The following is a 25,356-nucleotide window of genomic DNA, read 5'->3' as shown; positions in this document are numbered from 1 at the left end:
AAAATTAATATATATTATTTTTCTTTTTTTGGATTTTTCATACAAACATCTTAATGGACTTGGTGAAGGCCTCGCAGGATCATACTTTGAACTTATCTAAATATTGATTTAGTCAACACCCTACTCATCAATTTCTTTGAATCTTTTTTATAAGACAATTTCTTTAAACTTTTGTATTTTGTCCTATCCAGTCCATTTGGTCCTGTCCACTTTCTTCCAATTCGGTCCACTTTGGTTCTATTCAGTCCATTTGTTCCATATTGGATTTATTCCGTTCAATTTGGTCCATTCTGTCAACTTTGCTCTTATTCGGTCCTTTCGGTCCAATCTTTCCACTTAGGTTTTATTCTGTCTTATTCGGTCCATATGGTTCTGTTTGTTTCACTTTAGTCCTATTCGGTCCATTCTGTCCACTTAGGTCATATTCGGTCCACATTGGTCCTATTTAGTCCATTCGGTCATATTCAGTCTACTTCAGTCTATCAACTCCATTTTGGTCTACTTTGGTGCATTCGATTTATTTTTGTGCACTTACATAGTAGGAAAAGAAAAGTTTGGGTTGAAAGCATCTATTTTAAATCCAATTTTTTTTTTATATAAAAAAATATAGATCTTAAACTCGTAATATCTAAAATCTTCAACTCATAACATTTTTTGTTGTTATGATCCTATTGAGTCACATTAATGTAGAATTTCGGCATACTTCGATCCAACTAAATTTAAGTGAAAGTCTTTTTAAACATGAAGGCTAATATACTATGAACATACAAATGTAATCTTTAAGGTAGTTACTCATTTGATTTAACATTAATATTTTTAAATAAATTGCACGAGATTGATTATATATCGTGTGTCCAGTGCAAGACACACGATAGTAACTAGTTTTATATAAGCTCATGTTGAAGTTATATTATATACCATATATAAAAGTTGTGTCTTACCCTCTCCTTATGTTATACGAAGCACTTTAAAATATGAAAATTATTATCATGTTTTTTTTAATGAAACGCTACTACACTGATTAAAATTGTACTACCAAAAATTTTTAGAAACTTTTTTTTTTGAGAATCAAAAATTTTTAGAAACTTGAACTTCATGATTCGCGTTTGTCATATAACTTACAATAATTTTTGTTCTTTATTTTTATCGTCTATTTTATTATTCATTTTTAGTTATATTATTAAAATATTTTTTTAGTTTACATATACGATTTCTTCACCTTTTTTTTTTCTTTGGCCATGATATTTAACTTAGTTTTTGAAATTTGCTTTAGTCAGTTTTCGTAATTCCAAATCAATATAAATGAAGCTCTTTATCAAAAAATAAATAAATAAATAAATGAAGCTCTAGTAAATTGGGACCTTCTTGGGTCCGCAATAAATTATACAAAAATGTTTACTCTAGGCCCAAGCCTAGCCATTGGATGATTCCTACTTCTTGTAATATGTATCTCCAACCAAGGAGTATAGTTACTTTCTCTCTCTCTCTCTCTCTCTCAAAGGCGAGGTGGTATACCATGTATCGGATGCATGTTTTCTCTCTTTTACATGTAGGTAGATTCCACACGTGTGAGGTCTACCTCCATATATGAGAGAGGAAACATGCATCCAATGCATGATGTATTTTCCTCTCAAAGGCATGGACAGAGTTTGACTATTCAATCTCCGCATAACATGGTGTTGCTATATTATTTACTAGTTTATTGTACTAAATATCCAATTAGATTCTCAACAACAACAACAAAAAAAAAAAAAAAATCCAACTCAGATCGAGTCTTCATGTAGTTTTTGTTGGTGAAATCTCTTCCTTGACAGTCATTAGCTTGATAGCCTTGACACGTTAATAATTACTGAATGGCATGGGGGTCTTAGCTTGTGTTTTTAGTTTTTCTCAGTCAAATCTCTTCTTTGACAACGTTGTCAGTGGGCTCTATGGCTTTTGTTCAATGTTGTTGCTGCGCATTGGGCACGCCATGTATGTAGAGAAAGGAGACATTTATCTTGTTTTTAATATGCAAATTGCTCTATGCTTTTTTGTTCAGACAAATATCCAATGTACTGAACAGTCTATACTCTAAACACAAATTTATTTGACTAGTCAGAGACTTATAATTCAGCGATAGTACCCACTATCCAGTCTTTTCTTGGAAAAGAATCTGAAATCAAATAACTATTTTTCTCATTTATTATAAGAAAAAAAATAGGGTTAAATCTTAAATGTAATTTGAAAGCTGACATATATATAATTATTTAAATTAATCAAAGTCTCATTTAGATAAAACCTTTGAAAAAGTAAAAACCCCAACTCTTATATAAAAATTTTATTTTATGGATTCCTATTTTCTTGGAATCTCCAAGAAATTAACATCCTAAATAAATTAAATTATTGTCTCTGTCAATGATACTGTTCCTAATGAAAGTGCAGAAATATGTACTTTTCTACTTGTCAATGATTTGGTGGTTGTTGGTTTGATCATTAACTTTTGAAGCAAAAAATAATTCATCATCTCTTTCATACAAAAATCTAATAAATGGACTTGGTGAAGACCTCGAAGGGTCATACTTTGAACTTATCTAAATATCGATTTAGTCAATACCCTAGTCATCAATTTCTTTGAATTTTTTTTTATAAGACAATTTCTTTAAAATTTTGTATTCGATCCAAGTTGGTCCTATTTTGTCCACTTCAGTCTAGTTCATTCTACTTTAGTCCTATTTGGCCCACTTTGGTCCTAATCGGTCTAATTTAGTCCAATTCGGTCCATTCTATTCACTTCAGTCCTATTCCATCCATTTTGGTCTTATTCGGTCCGTTTAGTCCACATTGGTTTTATTATGTTCTATTCGGTGCATTCATTTCTTTTCGGTCCACTTTGGTCCTCTTAGGTCCACTTTGGTCTTATTGGGTCAATTTAGTCCAATTCTGTCCACTTCAGTTCAATTCATTCCACTTTGGTCCTATTCGGCCCACTATGGTTATACTCGGTCTACTTTGGTCCTATTCGGTCCATTATGTCCATTTTAGACATTTTCGGTCCTATTAGGTCTACTTTGGTCCTATTCGGTCCATATGTTTCTATTTAGTCCACTTTGTTTCATACGGTTCTATTTGGTCCATTTTGGTCTTATTTGGTCCATTTCGGTCCATGAAGTCTATTTTGGACCACTTTGGTACATTCTGTCCGTTGTTGTGCACTTACATAATGAGAAAAGATAGATTTGGGTTGAGCGCATCTATTTTAAATCCAAATTTATTAAAAAAAACTATTGATCTCAAACTTGTAATATTTAAATTTTTAAGTATATTATTTCTTGTTCCTACACTCCTGTTGAACCATATTAACATAGCATTTCAATCCACTTCGATCCTCCACTAAATTTAAGTAAAAGTTTTTCTAAATATGAAGGCTAATAGGCTATGAACATATAAATGTAATTTTTAGGAGGTTACTCATTTGTTTTAACATCATTACTTTTAAGTGAATTGCACAAGATTGATTATACTTCAAGACAAAATAAATAAATTAATTAATTAATTTTTATTTAACTATCCGATCAAGCACATGGTAGTGACTAGTCTATATATATATATATAAAACCGAAGTTTCTGCTAGCTCCACAATTTTCCAAGTCATCTTTTTTTTTTTTTTAATTCTTTTTAACGATTTATTATATTAGAATTTATTAATTTAGAACCCCACCCCAATCAACTCCCCTTCAGCCTTCACGTTACCTTCTTCTTCTTTCTTTTTTCTTCTTTTTTTTTTTTAATTCTTTTTAATAATTTATTATTATATTAGAATTTATTAATTTACAACCCTAATCCCCCTTCAGCCTTCACGTCACCTCCTCCTCCTTCTTCTTCTTCTTCTTCTTCTTCTTTTTTAATGATTTATTATATTAGAATTTATTAATTTAGAACCCCACCCCAATCAACTCCCCTACAACCTTCACGTCTAAAACAACCTCTCTGTTTCCCGTCAGCCTTCACGTCTAAAACAACCTCTCTATTTTCTAATATACACTGGCACCCCAAAACTCAGATCCTCCCGCTGCTGCCGCCACCATGGATCACCGCCACTGCATCGATTTCTTTTTGCCTCTCCATCGCCGCTCAATCTAGCCCATCATATTCTAGGTCGGCAAATTATTTTGAGGTAATTAAAACATATTTTTTACTTTGCATAATTTCTATATATTGCTCTCTCTCTATCCGCTTCAATTGTTCATGGAATTTTGTTAGTTTGTGGCTGTGGGTTGCTTTGGATTTAAGTATTTTTTTTTTGTTTTTCATGGAATTTTGTTGGTTTGTGGCTGTGGGTTGCTTTGGATTTAAGTTTTTTTGTTTTTGTTTTTTTTTTCTTTGCAGATTTCCACGTTTTCTTCTTCTTCCTTTGTTGTCAAATCTATGGCAAAGAAGAATCATGAAATTTTTGTTATTAGATTTTTTTTTTTCCATTTTTTTTGTATGCGATTTTTATTGGATTTTTGGTTTTTTGGGATTCTTCTATTTGGTTTTAATTCTGGGTTTGTTTTAGTTGATATATAGTGTTTTTCTCATCTTCATTTTACATTGGTTTGGATTTTCTTTTTCCCTTTTTTTTTTGGTTATGCAATTTTTATTGGATTTTTGGTTTCCTAGGATTCTTCTATTTGATTTCAATTTTAGGTTTGTTTTGGTTTGATATATAGTGTTATTGTCATCTTCATTTACATTGGTTTTCCCTTTTTATAAATTATTATAATCTTTGGGTCTTCATATATGATAGCCTGTGGAATGTTATGTTGGGGTTGCCACTATTTTGGATTCCGTGGGAATTTTTTTTGAAGGTTGGGGTTGGTTAGTATAAGTGCTTGAGATTGCTGAACATGTGTTTGATAGAATGCTCAGGTGTTTGTTCTCAGATTCATTTGTAATATGCCTTTTGTTCTCTGTTTAAAAGAATTCAACTACAAGAAATTACAAAAAGGTTATGGTTTGATATATAGAGTTATTGTCGTCTTCAATCTAATAAGACCGTGCCAATTGCATGGTTAACTCCAAAAAAATTTTAATCAGATTTTTTTCTACAGAAAGCTGTGCTATTACCCCAGTCCATTAAAAATCACTACTCATGTTTTAGTTTTAAAGTTGTAATATCTATTGGACAATATAGTATTTTGTGTTTCAATGTATTAATATTGTTCTTTTTTTAAAACAACAAAAAAAATTGTTATATTTGAATGATATCTTGAATAATCACTAAATATATATAGTATATTATTAATGTCAACTCTTATTCATAAGCATTTCATTTAATTATATAAGTTATTCCAACTAAAATAAAATGAAATGAAGATTTGAAATAATATTTTAAACTACCATAAATAAATATTCAATATAAACTAAAATTAATAAATTTTTCTTTTTTAAAATCTAATTTTCAATAGTTTTCCGTGCATCGCACGGGTTAGCGACTAGTTTTATATAAGCTCATGTCCAAATTATATTATTTATTTTTTTGATAAGGATGTCCAAGTTATATTATATACCATATAAAAAAGTCGTTTCATACAAGGTCCTTATGTCATATGAGGCACTTTAAAATATTAAAATTATTCCCCCTCAAAAAAAAATTATTATTATATTTCTTTGAATGAAACTCTACTACACAGATTAAATTTGCACTACCAAAGAGTTTTTAGAAGATTCAACTTCATATTTGCATTTGTCATAAAACTTACAATGGTTTTTGTTCTTTATTTTACTTATATTATTAAAAAAAATTGAGTTTACATATATGATTTCTCCTTTTTTTCTTTTTCTTTTTTGGTCTTATTTTTCAAATTTCACTTTAGTCAGTTTTCGTAATTCCAAATCAATATAAATGAAGTTCCAATAAATTGGGCCCTTCTTGGGTCCACAATAAATTATACGAAAATGTATGATTACCTCCTGGCCCAAGATAGGCCCAAGCCTAGCCAATGGACTATTCTTACTTCTTGTAATATGTACCTTCAACCAAACCCAACCCCAAGAGTACAGTTACTTTCTTCTCTTCTTTTCTTCTTCCCTTCTTTTCTTTTTCTTTTTTTTTTTTTATTTTTTTAAAATTTTTTTTTTTAAGGTTACATAATGAATATAATATCTTCAATATTTAATGTTCATAGTTTATCCAAAAAAAAAAAAAAAAAGCCTAAAATTAAATTTCTCAAAGGCCCAACTCATAACCTTAAACCCACAGATCTCATCTCTTGGACCTTCACCTACTGTTGGTTGGACCCAATTGAACATGGATGGGATTTTATTCTCACGTGAGACAAGGGCAATCACTCAATAGTCTCTTAAAAAGGTATGCATAAAAAAGATGAAAAAAAAAAAAAAAAAAACACATAGTCCACTGATCAAAGTGGAAAAGAACATGGCCTGCCTTCCAGATAATTATGCCTTTTATGTGTATCTGCACCAACAGATTGCTTGTCAATGAAGGCAAAAAAAAGCTTGTCATTGAATTTTAAAGTGTCGCTTGTTAGATTTCATTATATTTGCATACCTTATATAATTGGTGAAAGATATATATATATATATATATATTTGGTAATATTAAATTGTGTCAATATAGTCAGTAACTAATAATTAAGTCAATTTATTTCCTAAACTTTTAATAGAAAATAAATTTTATCTTTATATCTACTCTCTATTTAAATTTAAAAAAATTAGTTTTTGAAAATGGAGTATACCTTAAAAGGTTATTAGGAAGATTAAAAATTGAAATCAAGTCAATTACAGTTTTCAATTCCATTAAAATTTAAACGATGAGGAGGTGTAATGATAAAATTGACTTGATTTTAAAGATTGAGAAATTAAATTAATATCATTAATAGTTGCCTATAGCGGTGGTTAAAAGCACCGGATGGGTCTTTTTGTAATATATCCTATAACGGCAGTTTCAAAATCGCCACTATAGGCCTTTTTAAATACAGGCCTAGAACGGCAGTTTCAAAAGCGCCGCTATAGGCCATTTTTAAATATGGACTATTATGAAGGTTTCAAAAGCACCATAATAATATAGGCTAAAAATACCTATTTTGTTGAAGCCCAAGAATTTCATCTGTGCAAAATTGAAAAAAGAAACGTTAATCATCATCATAGCCATCATATATAACAAGGGCAAAATCAAACAAAAATTTGTTTTGTCATGTTAATGATACTTACATTCCAATGATCATTGATTATGGTTTTAGTGAAGACTTTATTTTCTTACGACAATTTGGAGGCCATAATTGAGAGCAAAGCATTGTATTTTATGGTGGTTTGAAGCACTAGTTCCCCCATCAAGGTTCCCAATAGGATGACATCGAGACCCCAGTAAACACAATCTTGGGGATTCAATGGTTAATAATGCATGCATGTCTGTAAATCAATCTTTAGATTTTTCTTTTTCTTTTTGGGAATGTTTTTTTCACCATGGCATTTTGTCGTGCATGTGGAGACACCACTCATCTAATTAAGCTCTAGGTTTTATCAAAACTTGAAAGTGACTAGGTTTTTATGTGCACTCTGTGCATTATTATGATTGATTTGTTAATTTTTGAAATTCCTCCAATTGGTAATATTGTGGGCAATATAACTTGACAACTTGTAGTGTACTTTGTTTATCTTTTTGTCTTCTATCTAAGATGCAGTAGTTTTGTTTCAGACATGATGTGCTATTTTAATATAGGAATCAATTGTTTTTGAAGTATTAGCATGCCTTTAGAGAAATGAGACATGTGACTTTCCTGCAATTAATGTGGTATCTAAAAATTGATATGAAGAAGCTGCTTTAATTTTGAATGGTCTGGTATTACTTTGATGAAGGCATACCGTATTCTTTCTAAACTCAAATGAAGTGAAATAGAATGTTGTTATTCTTACCGGTTATAAAATTACAAGTGTTTTGTTGGAACTGGGAACAAAATTCTTCACACCAAAGTACCAAACAACATATTTCAGTACTTTTACTGAAATTTATTTCACTTCTCAATTCTTTGAATCTCTATTCTCTTGATAGTCTAAAGGAAATGTTAATCTACGGTTTCGGTTTCGGTTTCGTATTAGTGTAGGTCAGTTAACCTTAGAATCTTGTAGGCCTAGAGGTAAAGATCCCAATCGGGTAACATTAACATAATCTAGAGGCGAATGTTCTGCTAATCCTGGAAATACCAATCCAAAAATCCTCATCATTTTCATTAACCAACTTTCTTTGTACTCCTGACCGCTTGTATATGGGATAATGAAACTCCGGATTAGCTCCCAAACTGCATTCATAAATTTGAAAATGGCCCATGTCGCTGAGAAGTAGTTCTTATTTGGCTCGTCCTTCAAAATCTGCACTCCAACAAGATGCATAGTTTAACCTCATTGAACCAAATCTAAAAATATACATGCTTAAAGAGAGAGAGAGAGAGAGAGAACTGACCTTTCCTTTATAGAAGCTATTGTAGTAGAGGCAAGGTCCAAAGTGAGTAAAAAAGAAAGTTTCATCATCATAAGGGACCCTAGGCACTATGTCATTGCAGTAAACAAACCTTAAATACCTCACATCATATTGCTTCAACCTCTTCTCAATATAACCCCCCAACTGATTGTCTCCGACCCTTGGTTGCCCAAATGTATACACTCCCTCCAACTTATGCATCAACCTTTCCTCTTCATGTTTTGCTAGCACAGTTAGAAACAAAATTGCCAATGCCGCACCCAAGCTGTGTCCTGTTAATATAAATTTTGCATTCTCATTTTTTTGCAATAACTCTCTCAACCTTTGTCTGATTTCATAATAAGCATATTTCTTTTGGTTAATTCCTTGTTCTATTTCTTTGGGCCATCCTTTGTTCTTTTGAAGACCAAGAGCTTTCATAAAGCCACTATGAGTCTTACCCACCCCTTCAAATTGATACCACGAGAGATCCACATCTGTTCTCCATGCTTCTGGGTCGAATGGCTCGGTGCCCCTAAATGCAACCACAATTAGATTAGGGTCAACCCTTGTATCTTGGAACATAATGGCTTGAGTTGCAGCGTCCTCCAAGTAATCTGCCAAACATTGGATTAGAACATTTTTGATTTCTAGTTGGCCAAAAAAAGAAAAAGGTAAAATATTAAAATTGCAGGCAAATCATATACTAATCTTTCACTAAACATGGAGAATAAAATTGCCACAAAAGTAAAAATTGTGATGCAATTTCAAATTTGAGTCCTACAGATAGCATGGGGAAACTATATAAAGTGGTGCTATTTTCATAACTATTTTGACTGCATTAAGATCCTGATACATAACATAAGGACTAAATGCCCTCATAAATAAATTTAATAAAGAGTCTATCATCTTACCAAATTATTGTACTATTAAGTATGTGCGTTAAACTAGGTGCAGGTAAAATGTACACTTTTTTAGTCAATCAGCCCGAGGAATTTATATTTGGGCAATGAAGATGAAAATATATAACATCTATCCCACATGATTGTTTAGTTATAACATCTTAGGAGACAAAGTGTGTCTTGTTGGTTAGTTAAATCAAGCCCAAGGTGAGGAACTTTTTCCAATCTTATGATTTGAAGAAAGTATTGGTCTAACAATAAACCACAATTGATTATAAATAACCAATTTTTAAATTAAATAATAATAATTGGTCCCCTGAGATGTACCAAGAGTACAGCTATTTAAAATTAGCTGACATTAAGCCCATATTGGGTCATTGCCCGAGTCACCAAGGCATGACGTGGGCCTTTTGCCCCTACTCCCCAGTGATTGGTATTAAACGGATGACATGGACTTATGGATAACACATTATCCAAGCCCAAATGACAGTGCAACAAAATAAAGAGCAAAAGAGCAGAGATTAGAAACCTAGCTGGCCAATACACTAAATTTTTGGGCACCCATGAAAAGATAAATGAATTTATGGGTTCAAGATGTAGGAGGGACCAAGCCCATGTGTTATTTATGGAGATTGTATGGGAGCTGTTGTTTTGAAGGCAAAAATGAATGCAAGTTTCAACAGACTCAATGTCACATTAATGTTCATGAAGTATTGCACGTGTGTTTAAAGACTTTTTTAACATTTTCAATAGGTCAATTCACTTTGACATGAATCAATTTGTAGTAAATACTAATTTGTATAAACTCACGTCATGTCCATATTATATATGTTTACAGATATTATTAAATATTGTCATTTTTAAGTTGAAGACTCTATCTATTAGTTAGTAATGTGCACATTTAGATAATTTATCTTTTCTTATTAGTTTATGTGTTTTACTAATGTATGCCCAAATATTAGTAAACCATTTTAAATTTTTTTTTAATCGATGATTAATGTAGCCTTTAGAGCATATAGCCATATATTAATCAGACCCTTAGTTTATTAGCTTTTATTTTTTTATTTTTTTTTATGAGTTATATTATATTTTTAAAATCTATTTATATATATATATATATAAAATTGTGAGACAAAAGATTTCCTTTCCTATTCTTCTATAACCTAGGTCATAACTACATAATTTTATAAAAAGAATATAATATAGGTTGTTGCTTACCATTCCAAAAGTTGTTGAAGCCCAAGAATTCCATCTGTGCAAAAATGAAAAAAAAAAAGAAAAAAAAAAAAAAAGAAACGTTAATCATCATCATAGCCATCCCATCATATATGACAAGGACAGAATCAAGCAAAAATTTGTTTTGCCAGGTCAGTGATACTTACATTCCAATGATCTTTGATTATGGTTTTAACGAATACTTCATTTTCATACGACAATTTGGAAGCCATAATTGAGAGCGACGCGTTGTATTTTCTGTTACCATAACTAATGCTTTTGTCTAATTCCACTCTTTGATCAAGATTTGCCAACACAGATGTAAACTTTGCCGATGACTTATTCGGCCTTACCAATTTTCCTGGAAAACCCCCCCTACTCCATCAATTTTTGGAAGACTGGGAATTAGCATATCTTGGTTTAAATAATAAATTAGGGGGCAATAAATTCTCCAACTAAATTTAAAGACATGACTGCATTAAATTAGATTGTTTAATAGAAAGATAACACTGCATTACAGTCATAGTTTTCAAAATACTTAGGAAATCTTAGATATTAGTACCTAAAAAATTTGCCTTAAAGTAGATATTAGTAACATTTAGAAGTTAGAAGTTAGAACACATACATAATAGCATAATAATTACTGCATGCACGCAATTTTGCCCATATATACTGCCATACATCCATGCAGATTATACATATGGAACTTTATAATTAACCTATTAAATGCTCAATATATCATACTACATATGAAACAAAACATAGACACAATCACACAAACCAAACCTGTTAAGAAATTGGTGATGAGCCTGAGTAATCCACCGTTGCTTGAAAGAAGATTCAGCCATAGCTCTAACACATTCCCTATTTGGACCATAGGTTTTCCCACCTTAAGGAGGAGTTTCTGCGCAAAAAGGGAGTTGAAGATGTACCATCTTCTCCAAAAGTCTCCCTTAAGTTCTTCTGAGCCCTCGATGAATTTACTAGTTTCTGATTTAGAGGAAAAGAGAAAGCTAGCGAGATCATAGAAACTAGCGTTATCTGGCTTCAGCACAAAATAATTTTCACAGAATTGTTTCTCAAAAGACATGGCTTAGAAGCAATATGGAGAAGGTGAAGGATGAGTTGCTATGTCAATGTCTCAATTGGGAATACTACGTAAATTTATCAAGCACAGACTCGGAAATTTAACAAATTTAGCTCAATTTCCTGGAAATTTTTTCCATGGACTCGGAAAAGTAATTCCAACTTCTTATTAGTTGACTTAAGTCAGCGCAGTAGGTGGCTGTAGGCGAGAGTATCAATAATTTCTTTAGGGAAAAAGGTAATCATATTACGACTTGCTTGGAAATGGCATATATTGTTGAATCTATTAATCACTTTTTAACATGGAATTAGGTACGAATATTCTATCAAAATATCAACCAAAAAAAAAAAAAAAAATCTACAAATATTAAAACGAGAAGGGTAGTTACAGAATCAGAAATTTCTTCCACACGAAAAATTATAGATGCCCTTTTTTGTGTGTATCTTGATAAAATGAAGTATTCACCTCTTATATTATTTAATCATTGATTTTTTTTTTAATTATATACATTAAAAAGAGTGATGTTCTAACTTTTGGTTAGTCTATTCCACTCTTTACTTATGAAATACTCTAAAAAATAAAAACCTTATGAACTAATAATATGATGAATTGAATTTGAGACTTTCGAATTAACTTCATATTTCAAATCAATCTACCCACCGTCCAGTACCCCCTTGGGTTGGGGTCTCATTATTGAACTTTGAAGAATGCATCAAGCCAAGTAAGTAATAAAAAGTTTTGGTCTTTAAAATTTAATGACCAAAAAAAAAAGTTACACTTACCTTACATCAAATGATATCAAGTTTCTTCTTTAAAAAAAAAGAAAAAAGAAAAAAGAATTGATTTCAAGTTATCAAAATCTTGGAATTACAAATATATATATGATACAAACATCTTCTTGAAGTAGAATGTAAAAAAGAACATATAAAAGGACAATTTTGCTGCACTGTTCAATCCAAAATCAAAAAGGAATATCGTATTTGTTTATTTGATTGTAAAGCTAAAATAAGTAAATTACTATTCCAAAAATAAATAAATAAATAACTACTCCCTCCTCTTAAGTCAAGAATAAATATGTTCCTCAAGTCTAGGAATAATTATTCCACAAAAATAAGCACAAGCAAACCTTCAGTAAGCATTACAATTTACAAGTTCCATTCCTTGTTATTAAGAAAAAAAAAAAAAAAGATAAGGTAAGAGACATGCTTATGACTTTGTAATTTATTAAACAATTAGTCTATCTTGTCGGTGTTTTATAATGGCTAATTACTAATTCAATTGGAGGGTGGCGTATACAAACAATGACCGATTGTTGTCCTCAAAAAAAAAAAAAAAAAAAAAGGCCCAGCTAAGGGCATTTCCAACAATTTCTCTAAATTTTTGTACTGTTTGGAAAATGAACAGTGACATTTAGCTTTTACCTACTCACTTTTTCAAATACACTTTCTATCTTATTCTCTATCTTATTTAAATATTATTTCTTCATTAATTGTTTATTCTTTTTTTAATCACCATTTATTCTTTTTTTAACAACTATATTTTTCAATAAGTGTTATATTCATAACATTTTATGCAATACTTTCACAACAAAATTTATGTGGAAAGTTGTTACTAATTCTAATTTGAACCCACCATTGAAATTATTTTTTTACTTGCCAATATTAACTAATAATAATCTGTTACTTAAAATTTATAGTGAAAATATTGTGGTAGTATTTTTCAATTATGATTTTTTATTTTTTATATTATTTTTCTTCCTTTCATTTCATTTTCATCCATTCACGTTTCATTTCTTTTTTTCTTTTTCTTACTTTTCTCCTTCACACAAGTGTCCAGCCCCCCTTCTTTTTATTTTCTTTTTCACCTCAAGAACATTCCAGCAACTCATTTGCTTCACATATAAGAGAGAGAGAGGGCAAGCTGGTGGAGATCGAGGTCACCGCCCCACCGTCAGTGGAGATTGAGGTCGCCGAAAGGACAAGCCGGTGGAGATCGGCGTTCACCATGCGGCACTACCACGTCCGCCGCCCCACCGCCACTCGTCCTCCTCCCCGCCACTTGGGTCAGATTGACGTTCTTTTTCTTTCTTTTTTTTCATATTTGCTTGTTCTTATTCAACTTTATTTTAAGAATTGGATTTTGTTTTGTGTTTTGTGTTTGGATTATGTGAGAAACGAGGTCAGATTGGCTTGTTCTTTTTTTTTTTTTTTTTTCTTTTCATATTTGCTTGTTCTGATTCAACTTTATTTTAAGAATTAGATTTTGTTTTGTGTTTGGATTATGTGAGAAACGGAGAGAATGAGAGAAAAAAAAAGAAATCTAGAGGAAAGAGAAAAAATTGATATAATAGTAGCTGGGATAATTTTTTAAGCAAAAAAATTGATTTGAAGTTGCTACAGTATTCTCTAGATTTAGAGAAGTACTATAGCAACTTCAAAAAAAAATTGGAGAATCTATGCGTTTAGAGAATCCACTTGAGCATGAAAAGTAGCATTTGGTGTTCCAAAAATAGATATACAATGACTGTTGGAGATGCTCTAATCACTTTATTGTCGTATACTTCAATTCGGGTATTGAAAATTTGACTCAATACTATAAGCTTATAATGGATTCTTAGGCGGGTCTCCTTGACATTTTTTTTAACAAAAAAAATTACCATGGACTTTAATTTAATTTAACAAAAATTATGTTAGAAGGATAATTCATGAATTCACTCTCTCATAGCACTCCATACATTTATGGCTCTTTGACGCTGGAGTAAAGTGGCAGCTACAAACATTGAGCATGAGGAGTATCCAAATAAGCATATAGCCCAATTCAAACAGTTTCTTATGCCTAACCAAGTTGATTTTCAAGCCCAGCAAATAAAACCATTATTTTTCCAACAATTTAGAAGATATTTGTTACCAGAGTGTCCCAAGATCTAGCAAGTCCAACCTGATGTCATTTAAGCCCACAAGCTTTCCTTGAAGATCAAAATAACAGCCCATTATTTTGAATGTTTTTTTATTTATTATTATTATTAATAAAGTTAAATAATCTTTATTTAGTGTCTCTTAGGATGAATCAAACTTTATATTTTATTTCTCCTAGGCAGATTAGTATTTTATTATGTTTCTAGTTTCTAAGAGTCATATTTAACCTTGGTCAGGTTAAGTGAATGTTTTAATTAGTATTTTCGTTTTCCTATGCCTGGGGTGGTGTTCCAAGCTCTATTTAAGCCTTTTGGCTGAATCAAATAAATTTCAGAGTGTATTTTCAAAATTAAAAACCTTGTGTTTTTCAAAAGATGAATTTCTTATAAATCAACTCTTATCCCTTGGGTGGATTCCTTTGGATGGCGAGTCTCTGTTTCTGTATCTCTTGGGTGATGTAAATTTGTATCCCATAGAGTGGTGAGCCAAACTAGTTTTATATCCTTAGCTAAATTCTTTTGGGTGATGTTGTCTATATCCTTTTGGGTTTACTTTGGTGGTAAGTTTATCAATTCTTTAAATTATTGTGTATTTTTATTATCCCATAAACCAGAAAATATAAAATATATCTATCCAACCTACCCTCGTTTTTCATATTGGTTAAGTTTGGATTGCCCCTTACGTATCACCCTTGTACGTTACATGCTGTTAGATTCAGATAATAAAATTGGAATATGAAATGTGTTAAGACTTAAGACCACTATGCTAACCATAGCTCCTAAAACCAATTGGTGTTAGGAAGAAGTGCGCACTTTAGTCCTTAAAGGGCAGAAAGCCACGTGTCAGTTTTTTGGGAGGTTGGCAGACATGAGGTTTTATACAGTGCATTGCATCAGCGGGCTGGACTGTCAAGCACGCTTGCACGTACGCAACAACTGAGTACAAAATGTTGGTCCCCGCCTAAGGCCAATAAAATTAATCTCTTTCAATGGAGATGGAAGTTTTTCTGTTTTACGCAACCACTCCATAAATTACTCTTCTCCTCCATCCAATATATATAGGGTTAGAAATAAGTACACAAAATATAGCTAAAAAACATGGGCAGCTGCCTGTCTATGCCGTATGGCCACCACAACCACCCAATGTTTGTCGCTACTCGCTAGCTAGCTGGTGTTTTAGTCTGGTACCAGTACACTAATGCCGATATTGACACTGCTAGTGCTGATGTTTTGGACCGTAATCCTCACTACGTGATTAACACATCAGTACTAGCATTTAGCAACACAGCCTAGAGCTCAACACTCCAATAGGTTTTATTTTTCAATAGATGGGTCAATTTGTTACTCGATGGATCAAAAGGATTAATTATCATAGCTCAATGAAACATCATCTATCATTATTTTCTCACCACAGAATTTCTTAAATGTCAAAATATGTTATCAAATACACCTAAATTTGATTAATTTTCTTCAATTTATTTCGCTATTTTATGTACACTGACTCCTCTATCAATATTTAATTGTTTATGCCTTTACTTGAGGTTATTTGCAGATCAAAATTGTTTAAATAAATGTAGTCTAAATGTGATTCGAATTAACGGGGAAAATTTTCTTAAAAAAAAAAAAAAAAAAAAAAAAAAAAAAAAGAAGAGAAACTTGAATTTAAATGACACACACACACACATATATATATATATATATATAATGAATATCTTAAATGGTTAAAAAATTTGAGCATTATAGATTAAATTAGGTTGAAAAAGCCCTCCAACTTTAACTTGTTGGAAGGAAAGTATTGGAAATGAAAAATCAATTAATAATTGTGTAAAAACTTTTCAATCTTAAACCGAACTAATTTATCTCACCTTCCAAGTATCCAATCAGAACCTTCGTACACGTGAGAGTGAAATGTGATGGATCAAATCAACTTTAACTTGTTGGAAGGAAAGTTGAAACCGCGTGGAAAGATTGCATCACGGAAACTTCAAGGAAGAGGTTGTCTAAAAAACTACTTTTTTTTTTTTTTCTTTTTCTATGAAATAAACATGGTGAGTCAAAATGTCAAATACAAAAAGACACTGGTTTGCAATTTCTACTTAACTTCTTAGAGTATCTCCAGCAAATTCATCAAATTTTTGTATTGTTTAGAGAATGAACAGTAACTTTTACCTATGTTTACTCACTTTTTCAAATACACTTTCCAATAGATTCTCTATTACATTCTCTATCTCATTTAAATATTATTTCTTCATTCATTATTTATTCCTTTTTTAAAAACTATATATCTTCCAACATTTTTTACTCAACACCTGATTATTATAATAAATAAAAAATTTTGAAGAATGAACAGTAGCTCATCAAACTTGATAAGCTATTGTTCATAAGGAAAAAAAAATTGGGTATAGAAAATCCATTGGAGTGGCTTTTTTTGGTCTCATTCTCTATTATAGAGAATATTTTGCTTTTGCATAGTCCATTAGAGATGCTCTTAGGAAAACTAAAGACGCGTAGGAATTTCTCTGCTATAAAGGCTCTTTTTCAAGGCCTTTCCTATTCCCCTTCCTAATTGTTCATTCAACCTAAGCGTTCCATTCAAATTGCTCTTTTTTACCATCGCTGACCCGATTCATCGTCCTTCTCACCCATTTTCGAAGCCCAGCTCCGTTCATCCATCATCCTCACCATTGACCCCACGCACCATCGCCGACCCGATTCCTCATCCTCCTCACCGTCGACCTGGTTTGATGAAAGCATATCGTATTCTTTCTAAACTTAGATGAAGTGAAATAGAATGTTGTTCTCCTTACCAGTTATAAGATTACAAATGTTTTGTTGGAACTGGGAACAAAATTCTCAAAACTTAAAAATTCACACCAAAGTACCAAACAACATATTTCAGAACTTTTACTGAAATTTATTTCACTACTCAATTCTAAGGTCAGTAAACCTTAGAATCTCGTAGGCCTAGAGGTAAAGATCCCAATCGGGTAACATTAACATAATCTGGAGGTGAATGTTCTGCTAATCCTGGAAATACCAATCCAAAAATCCTCACCATTTTCATTAACCAACTTTCTTTGTACTCCTGACCCCGTGTATATGGGATAACGAAACTTCGGATCAACTCCCAAACTGCATTCATGAATTTGAAAATTGCCCATGTCGCTGAGAAGTAGTTCTTATTTGGCTCGTCCTTCAAAATCTGCACTCCAACAAGATGCATAGTTTAACCTCATTGAACCAAATCTAAAAATATACATGCTTAAAGAGAGAGAGAGAGAGAGAGAGTACTGACCTTTCCTTTATAGAAGCTGTTGTAGTAGAGGCAAGGTCCGAAGTGAGTAAAAAAGAGAGTTTCATCATCATAAGGGACCCTAGGCACTATGTCATTGCAGTAAACAAACCTAAAATACCTCACATCATATTGCTTCAACTTCTTCTCCATATAACCCCCCAACTGCTTGTCTCCGACCCTTGGTTGCCCAAATGTGTACACTCCCTCCAACTTATGCATCAACCATTCCTCTTCATGTTTTGCTAGCACAGTTAGAAACAAAATTGCCAATGCTGCACCCAAGCTGTGTCCTGTTAATATAAATTTTGCATTCTCATTTTTTTGCAATAACTCTCTCAACCTTTGTCTGATTTCATAATAAGCATATTTCTTTTGGTTAATTCCTTGTTCAATTTCTTTGGGCCATCCTTTGTTCTTTTGAAGACCAAGTGCTTTCATAAAGCCACTATGAGCCTTACCCACCCCTTCAAATTCATACCACGAGAGATCCACATCTGTTCTCCATGCTTCTGGGTCGAATGGCTCGGTGCCCCTAAATGCAACCACGATTAGCTTAGGGTCAACTCTTGTATCTTGGAACATAATGGCTTGAGTTGCAGCGTCCTCTTGGTAATCTGTCAAATGTTGGATTAGAACAATTTGATTTCTAGTTGGCCAAAAAAGAAAAAGATAAAAATATTAAAATTGCATTCAAAGCATATACTAATCTTTCACTAAACATGGAGAATAAAATTGTCACAAAAGTAAAAATTGTGATGTAATTTCAAATTTGAGTCCTACAGATAGCATGGGGAAACTATACAAAGTGTTGCTATTTTCATAACTATTTTGACTGCATCCAGATCCTGATACATAAGGAATAAATGCCCTCATAAATAAATTTAATAAAAAGTCTTTCATCTTACCAAATTATTGCACTGTAAGTATGTGCGTTAAACTAGGTGCAGGTAAAATGTACACCTTTTTAGCCAATCAGCCCGATAAATTTATATTTGGGCAATGAAGATGAAAATATATAACATCTATCCCACATGATTGTTTAGTTATACCACCTCTGGAGGCAAAGTATGTCATGTTGTTTAGTTAAATCAAGCCCAAGGTGAGGAACTTTTTCCAATCTTATGATTTGAAGAAAGTATTGGTCTAACAATAAACCACAAATGATTATAAATAACCAATTTTTAAATTAAATAATAATAATAATAATAATAATTGGTCCCCTTAGGTGTATCAAGAGTACTGCTATTTAAAATTAGTTGACATTTATTTAGATGAAGCCCATATTGGGTCATTGCCCGAGTCACTAACGCATAACGTGGGCCTTTTGCCCCTACTCCCCAGTGATTGGTATTAAACGGATGACATGGACTTTTCGATAACACATAATCCAAGCCCAAATGACAGTGTAACAAAATAAAGAGCAAAAGAGCAGAGATCAGAAACCTAGCAAGCCGATACACTAAATTTTTGGGCACCCATGAAAACATAAATGAATTTATGGGTTCAAGATGTAGGAGGGACCAAGCCCATGTGTTATTTATGGAGATTGTATGGGAGCTGTTGTTTTGAAGGCAAAAATGAATGCAAGTTTCAACAGACTCAATGTCACATTAGTGTTCATGAAGTATTGCACATGTGTGTTTAAAGACTTTTTAACTTTTTCAATAGGTCAATTCACTTTGACATGAATCAATTTGTAATAAATACTAATTTGTATATACTCATGTCATGTCCATATTATATATGTTTACAGATATTATTAAATATTGTCATTTTTAAGTCAAAGACTCTATCTATTAGTTAGTAATGTGCACATTTAGATAATTTATCTTTGCTTATTAGTTTATGTGTTTTACTAATGTATGCCCAAATATTAGTAAACCATTTTAAATTTTTTTTTTTTAATGGATGATTAATATAGCCTTTAGAGCATATATTAATCAGACCCTTAGTTTATTAGTTTTTTTATGAGTTATATTATATTTTTAAAATCTCTTTATATATATTTATGTAATTGTGAGACGGAAAATTTCCATTCCTATTCTTCTATAACCTAGGTCATAACTACATAATTTTTTTAAAAAGAATATAATATAGGTTGTTGCTTACTGTTCCAAAAGTTGTTGAAGCCCAAGAATTCCATCTGTGTAATAATGAAAAAAATAAATGAAACGTTAATCATCATCATAGCCATCCCATCATATATAACCAGGACAGAATCAAGCAAAAATTTGTTTTGTCATGTCAGTGATACTTACATTCCAATGATCTTTGATTATGGTTTTAACAAATGCTTCATTTTCGTATGACAATTTGGAGGCCATAATTGAGAGCGACGCGTTGTATTTTCTAGTACCATAACTAATGCTTTTGTCTAATTCCACTCTTTGATCAAGATTTGCCAACACAGATGTAAACTTTGCCGATGACCTATTCGGCCTTACCAATTTTCCTGCAAAACCCACCTACTCCATCAATTTTTGGAAGACTGGGAATTAGCATATCTTGGTTTAAATAATAAATTAGGGGGCAATAAATTCTCCAACTAAATTTAAAGACGTGACTGCATTAAATTAGATTGTTTAATAGAAAGATAACACTGCATTACAGTCATAGTTTTCAAAATACTTAGGAAATCTAAGATATTAGTACCCAAAAAATTTGCCTTAAAGTAGATATTAGTAACATTTAGAAGTTAGAAGTTAGAAGTTAGAACACATACATAATAGCATAATAATTACTGCATGCACGCAATTTTGCGCATATATACTGCCATACATCCATGCAGATCATATATATGGAACTTTATAACCTATTAAACGCTCAATATATCATACTACATATGAAACAAAATATAGACACAATCACACAAACCAAACCTGTTAAGAAATTGGTGATGAGCCTGAGTAATCCACCGTTACTTGAAAGAAGATTCAGCCATAGCTCTAACACATTCCCTATTTGGACCATAGGTTTTCCCACCTTAAGGAGGAGTTTCTGCGCCAAAAGGGAGTTGAAGATGTACCATCTTCTCCAAAAGTCTCCCTTAAGTTCTTCTGAGCCCTCGATGAATTTACTAGTTTCTGATTTAGAGGAAAAGAGAAAGCTAGCGAGATCATAGAAACTAGCGTTATCTGGCTTCAGCACAAAATAATTTTCACAGAATTGTTTCTCAGAAGACATGGCTTAGAATCAATATGGAGAGGGTGAAGGATGAATTGCTATGTCAATGTCTCAATTGGGAATACTACGTAAATTTAGCAAACAAAGACTCGGTATTTATATCTGTAATTCTGTATACAACAATTCCTAACTTTTGAAAAAAGATAAGGTAAGAGACATATGCTTATGACTTTGTAATTTATTTAACAATTAGTCTATCTTGTCGGTGTTTTATAATGGCTAATTACTAATTCAATTGGAGGACGTGTACAAACAATGACTAATTGTTGTCCTTAAGGCCCAGCTAATCACTTTATTGTCGTATACTTCAATTTGGGTATTGAAAATTTGACTCAAGCTAGCTCTTGATACTATAAGCTTATAATGGATTCTTAGGCGAGTCTCCTTGACATTTTTTTTAACAAAAAAAATTACCATGTACTCTAATTTAACAAAAGTTATGTTATAGAAGGATAATTCATGAATTCACTCTCTCATAGCACTCCATACATTTATGGCCCTTCGACACCGGAGTAAAGTGATAGCTACAAACATTGAGTATTAGGAGTATCCAAATAAGCCTACAGCCCAATCCAAATGGTTTCTTATGCCTAACCAAGTTGATTTTCAAGCCCGGCAAATAAAACCATTATTTTTCAACAATTCAAAAGATATTTGATACCGGAGTGTCCCAAGATCCAAGAAGTCCAATCTGATGTTAGATAGGCCCAAAAGCTTTCCTTTAAGATAAAAATAACAACCCATTATTTTGAATTTTTTATTATTATTAATAAAGTTAAATAGTCTTTATTTAGTATCTCCTAGAATGAATCAGACTTTATATTTTATTTCTCCTAGGCAAACAAGTATTTTATTATGTTTCTAATTCCTAAGAGTCATATTTGACCTTGGTCAGATTAAGTGAATGTTTTAATTAGTATTTTCGTTTTCCTATGCTTAGGGTGCTATTCCAAGCTCTATTTAAGTCTTTTGGTTGAATCAAATAAAATTTGGAATATATTTTCAGAATTAAAAACCTTGTGTTTTCCAAAAGATGATCCCTCTAGGTTTAGTTTGGTATTGAGCTTATCTATCCTTTAAATTATTGTGTATTTTTATTATTCCATAAACCAGAAAATATAAAATATATTTATCCAGCCTACCCTCATTTTTCATATTGGTTAAGTTGGGTTGCCTCTTACGTATCACCCATGTACATGAAGATCAAATAATAAAATTGGAATATGAAATGTGTTGAGACTTAAGACCGCTATGTAGGGAATTTAACCAAAAATTCCTAACCTGTGAGAAACAAAACAAATAGAGAAAACACACGTCAAAGAAAATAATCACACGCACAAGACAATATTTACGTGGTTCGGCAATTTGCCTACGTCCACGGAGTTGCAGGGATTTCACTATTTTCAGGGAAAATACAATAGTGCACAAGAACACTCTCAAGAAACCCAAATCCCAATTACACCCTAGCACTCTCTCACATAAAAAATAAGAATAGAAGCTGACTGCCTCTCTTTTCTCTATTTTCTCTCATGCGGCTTGCTCACTAGGTTAATTGGAATTTGTCTTAAATCTCTCACAGCTACACTACAAATATAATATATATATATATATGTCAAAGTCGGCTAAAGTTGTGGGTTACTATTCCAAATAGGAGTTGGTCAAATAGTGACCGACTTAGGCAATGAGGATGTGGGCTTGTGGCAATTCAAGCCACACACGGCCCACTCCAACAAATCTCCACCTTGGCTTGAATTGATCAAGCTACACGAGCAAACTCCTCCATCAGCTCCACCTTAGCCCTTAAGGGCTCACAAGCTGCAAACATTAGCCACAATCCTCCATAACACAGTCCTTCATCCCTGCAACTCATCCTCCTGTCCTCAAGCTAGAAGACCAATTGAAGCTGCGCACAGCTTCAACTTCTCAATAGTGACACCCTTAGTCAACATGTCTGCCGGATTCTTAGATCCACAAATCTTCTCAAGCATTACCAGCTTATCTTCAACAAGGTAACGGATAAAGTGGTATTTTGTCTGTATGTGCTTCGACTTTGAATGAAAAGCCGAATTCTTGGCAAGAAAGATTGCACTCTGACTGTCACTGTGTAGAATGCCCATCTCCTGCTTCTTACCCAATTCATCTAAGAAACCATGTAGCCAAATCATCTCCTTTCCAGCTTCAGTTGCTGCAACATACTCAGCTTCTGTACTAGACAAAGTAACAATCTTCTGTAGATTTGAAGCCCATGATATAGCTGTACCACCCAGAGTAAAAACAAACCCAGTAGTACTCTTTCTACTATCAATATCACCAGCAAAATCAGCATCTACATAACCCTGCAGTTTCAAACTTGCACCTGTGAAGCAAAGACATGTATCTGATGAACCCTTCAGATATCTCAGAATCCACTTGACTGCCTCCCAATGCTGCTTTCCAGGCCTACTCATGAATCTGCTCACAACTCCCACTGCATGTGCAATGTCTGGCCTTGTACATACCATAGCATACATCAAGCTGCCAATAGCTGAGGCATAGGGCACCTTGCTCATATGATCCCTTTCTACTTCTGTCTTCGGTGACTGTTCTTTGCTTAGTTTGAAATGACTACCCAAGGGTGTGCTTACTGGTTTAGCTTCATTCATGTTGAACCTGCTGAGAACTTTCTTCACATACTCTGACTGTGAAAGCTTCAATGTACCATTAGCCTTGTCTCTAATGATTCTCATACCAAGGATTTGCTTTGCAGCTCCCAAATCCTTCATTGCAAACTGTTTGGACAATTGCTTCTTCAGATTATTAATCTCCTCAATGCTAGACCCTGCAATAAGCATATCATCCACATACAACAGTAATATGATGTAAGAATTGTCAAAAAACTTAACATAGCAACAGTGATCAGCTTCACATCTCTTGAACCCAATTCTATGCATAAAACTGTCAAATTTCTTGTACCACTGTCTTGGAGCTTGTTTTAGGCCATACAAGCTCTTTTTCAGTTTGCAGACTAAATTCTCTTGTCCTTGAGCAATGAACCCTTCTGGCTGAATCATGTAAAGGTCTTCCTCCAAGTCACCATGAAGGAATGCTGTCTTCACATCTAACTGCTCAAGATGTAGGTTTTCTGCAGCCACCATTCCCAGTACTAGTCTGATTGTTGACATCTTCACAACTGGAGAAAATATTTCTGTGTAGTCAATGCCTTCCTTCTGCTGGAACCCTTTAACAACTAATCTGGCCTTGTAACGTTTGCTACCATCATGCTCAATTTTTATTCTGTATACCCACTTGTTGTGCAAAGCCTTCTTTCCTACTGGCAATTCAGTCAGTTCCCATGTCTGATTCCCCAACAAGGAATCCATCTCATCCTTCATGGCTAACTCCCACTTGCTTGAATTTTCATCTTGCAAGGCTTCATCATAGCACTCTGGCTCACCACCATCAGTCAACAGGAGATAATTTAAAGTGGGTGAATAACGCTGTGGAGGTCTAATGTTCCTGGAAGATCTGCGGACTTCAGCTACAGGTGTACTCAGATCTACCTGTGAATTTACATTCTCCTTATCTTCTTCACCCCTTTTCTGGACAGTACCTTCAGTCAATTCATCTAAGTTGACAAACTCAGATTTCTTTTGATCTATCCCTGTAACATCTGACACTACAGTTGACCTGTCCTTGTACATAACCTGTTCATTAAATATCACATTTCTACTTCTGATGATTTTCCTGTTTTGTTCATCCCAAAACCTATAGCCAAATTTCTCATCACCATAGCCAATGAAAAAACATATTTTAGACTTTGCATCAAGTTTACTACGAGCATCAGAATCAATATGAACATAAGAAACACAACCAAAAACTTTTAAGTGTGAAAACTTTACCTCTTTACCGCTCCAAACCTCCTCAGGAAGTCTGAACTCCATGGGAACTGAAGGTCCTCGGTTTATCAGGTAAGCTGCAGTGCTAACAGCATCAGCCCAAAAAGTTTTTGGTAGTCCAGCATGCAACCTCATACTCCTAGCACGCTCATTGAGAGTTCTATTCATGCGCTCAGCCACACCATTCTGCTATGGTGTCCCAGGAATGGTCTTCTCCATCCTAATTCCCTGTGCAGCACAATACTCACTAAACCCTCCATCTATGTACTCTCCTCCATTATCTGACCTCAAACATTTTACTTTTAAACCTGTTTCTGTCTCAACCATGGCTTTCCACTTCTTAAAGGTTTCAAATACATCAGATTTATTTTTCAGAAAATAAACCCATACCTTTCTGCTTGAGTCATCAATAAAAGTGATGTAGTACCTTGAACCTCCAAGGGATGCA

The 25,356-nt window shown here is 33.0% G+C and overlaps 2 protein-coding genes across 3 annotated transcripts; both read right to left on the bottom strand.

Moving 5' to 3' along the window:
• Window positions 1–7,893: 7,893 nt before the first annotated feature.
• On the bottom strand, window positions 7,894–11,853 carry LOC115975292. Of its 2 annotated transcripts, none has more exons than XM_031096016.1 (5): window positions 11,341–11,853; window positions 10,722–10,915; window positions 10,558–10,591; window positions 8,441–9,054; window positions 7,894–8,349 (listed from the first exon to the last, which is right to left on the bottom strand). In XM_031096016.1, exons 1-5 carry the CDS (start codon window positions 11,642–11,644, stop codon window positions 8,086–8,088), a joined length of 1,410 nt encoding a protein of 469 aa, XP_030951876.1. In that variant the 5' UTR covers window positions 11,645–11,853; the 3' UTR covers window positions 7,894–8,085. The 2 variants fall into 2 exon arrangements, with proteins under 2 accessions (XP_030951876.1, XP_030951877.1); XM_031096017.1 differs by having other exon boundaries at window positions 10,722–10,929; window positions 11,341–11,495.
• A 5,529-nt stretch (window positions 11,854–17,382) lies between these two features.
• Window positions 17,383–21,074, bottom strand: LOC115957362. The gene is made up of 5 exons (XM_031075590.1): window positions 20,730–21,074; window positions 20,109–20,302; window positions 19,960–19,993; window positions 17,851–18,464; window positions 17,383–17,757 (listed from the first exon to the last, which is right to left on the bottom strand). The coding sequence occupies exons 1-5, from the start codon at window positions 21,031–21,033 to the stop codon at window positions 17,494–17,496; spliced, it is 1,410 nt and encodes a 469-aa protein (XP_030931450.1). The 5' UTR covers window positions 21,034–21,074; the 3' UTR covers window positions 17,383–17,493.
• Between the last annotated feature and the right edge of the window lie 4,282 nt (window positions 21,075–25,356).

Source organism: Quercus lobata, chromosome 2, assembly GCF_001633185.2.
Source record: "Quercus lobata isolate SW786 chromosome 2, ValleyOak3.0 Primary Assembly, whole genome shotgun sequence".
NCBI classification, from domain to species: Eukaryota; Viridiplantae; Streptophyta; class Magnoliopsida; order Fagales; family Fagaceae; genus Quercus; species Quercus lobata.
This window is presented reverse-complemented; position numbering and strand designations above follow the sequence as displayed.

What these genes read in the sequence shown, in the direction of transcription:
- LOC115975292 (XM_031096016.1), bottom strand. Translation starts at nt 11,644, where the DNA reads ATGTCTTTTGAGAAACAATTCTGTGAAAATTATTTTGTGCTGAAGCCA. An exon ending in CATCACCAATTTCTTAACAG is followed by an intron (nt 10,916 to 11,340) that starts GTTTGGTTTGTG and finishes GGGGTTTTCCAG; the next exon opens with GAAAATTGGTAAGGCCGAAT. An exon ending in CTTCAACAACTTTTGGAATG is followed by an intron (nt 9,055 to 10,557) that starts GTAAGCAACAAC and finishes AATGTTTGGCAG; the next exon opens with ATTACTTGGAGGACGCTGCA.
- LOC115957362 (XM_031075590.1), bottom strand. Translation starts at nt 21,033, where the DNA reads ATGTCTTCTGAGAAACAATTCTGTGAAAATTATTTTGTGCTGAAGCCA. An exon ending in TAATCAAAGATCATTGGAAT is followed by an intron (nt 19,994 to 20,108) that starts GTAAGTATCACT and finishes ATTATTACACAG; the next exon opens with ATGGAATTCTTGGGCTTCAA. An exon ending in CTTCAACAACTTTTGGAACA is followed by an intron (nt 18,465 to 19,959) that starts GTAAGCAACAAC and finishes AACATTTGACAG; the next exon opens with ATTACCAAGAGGACGCTGCA.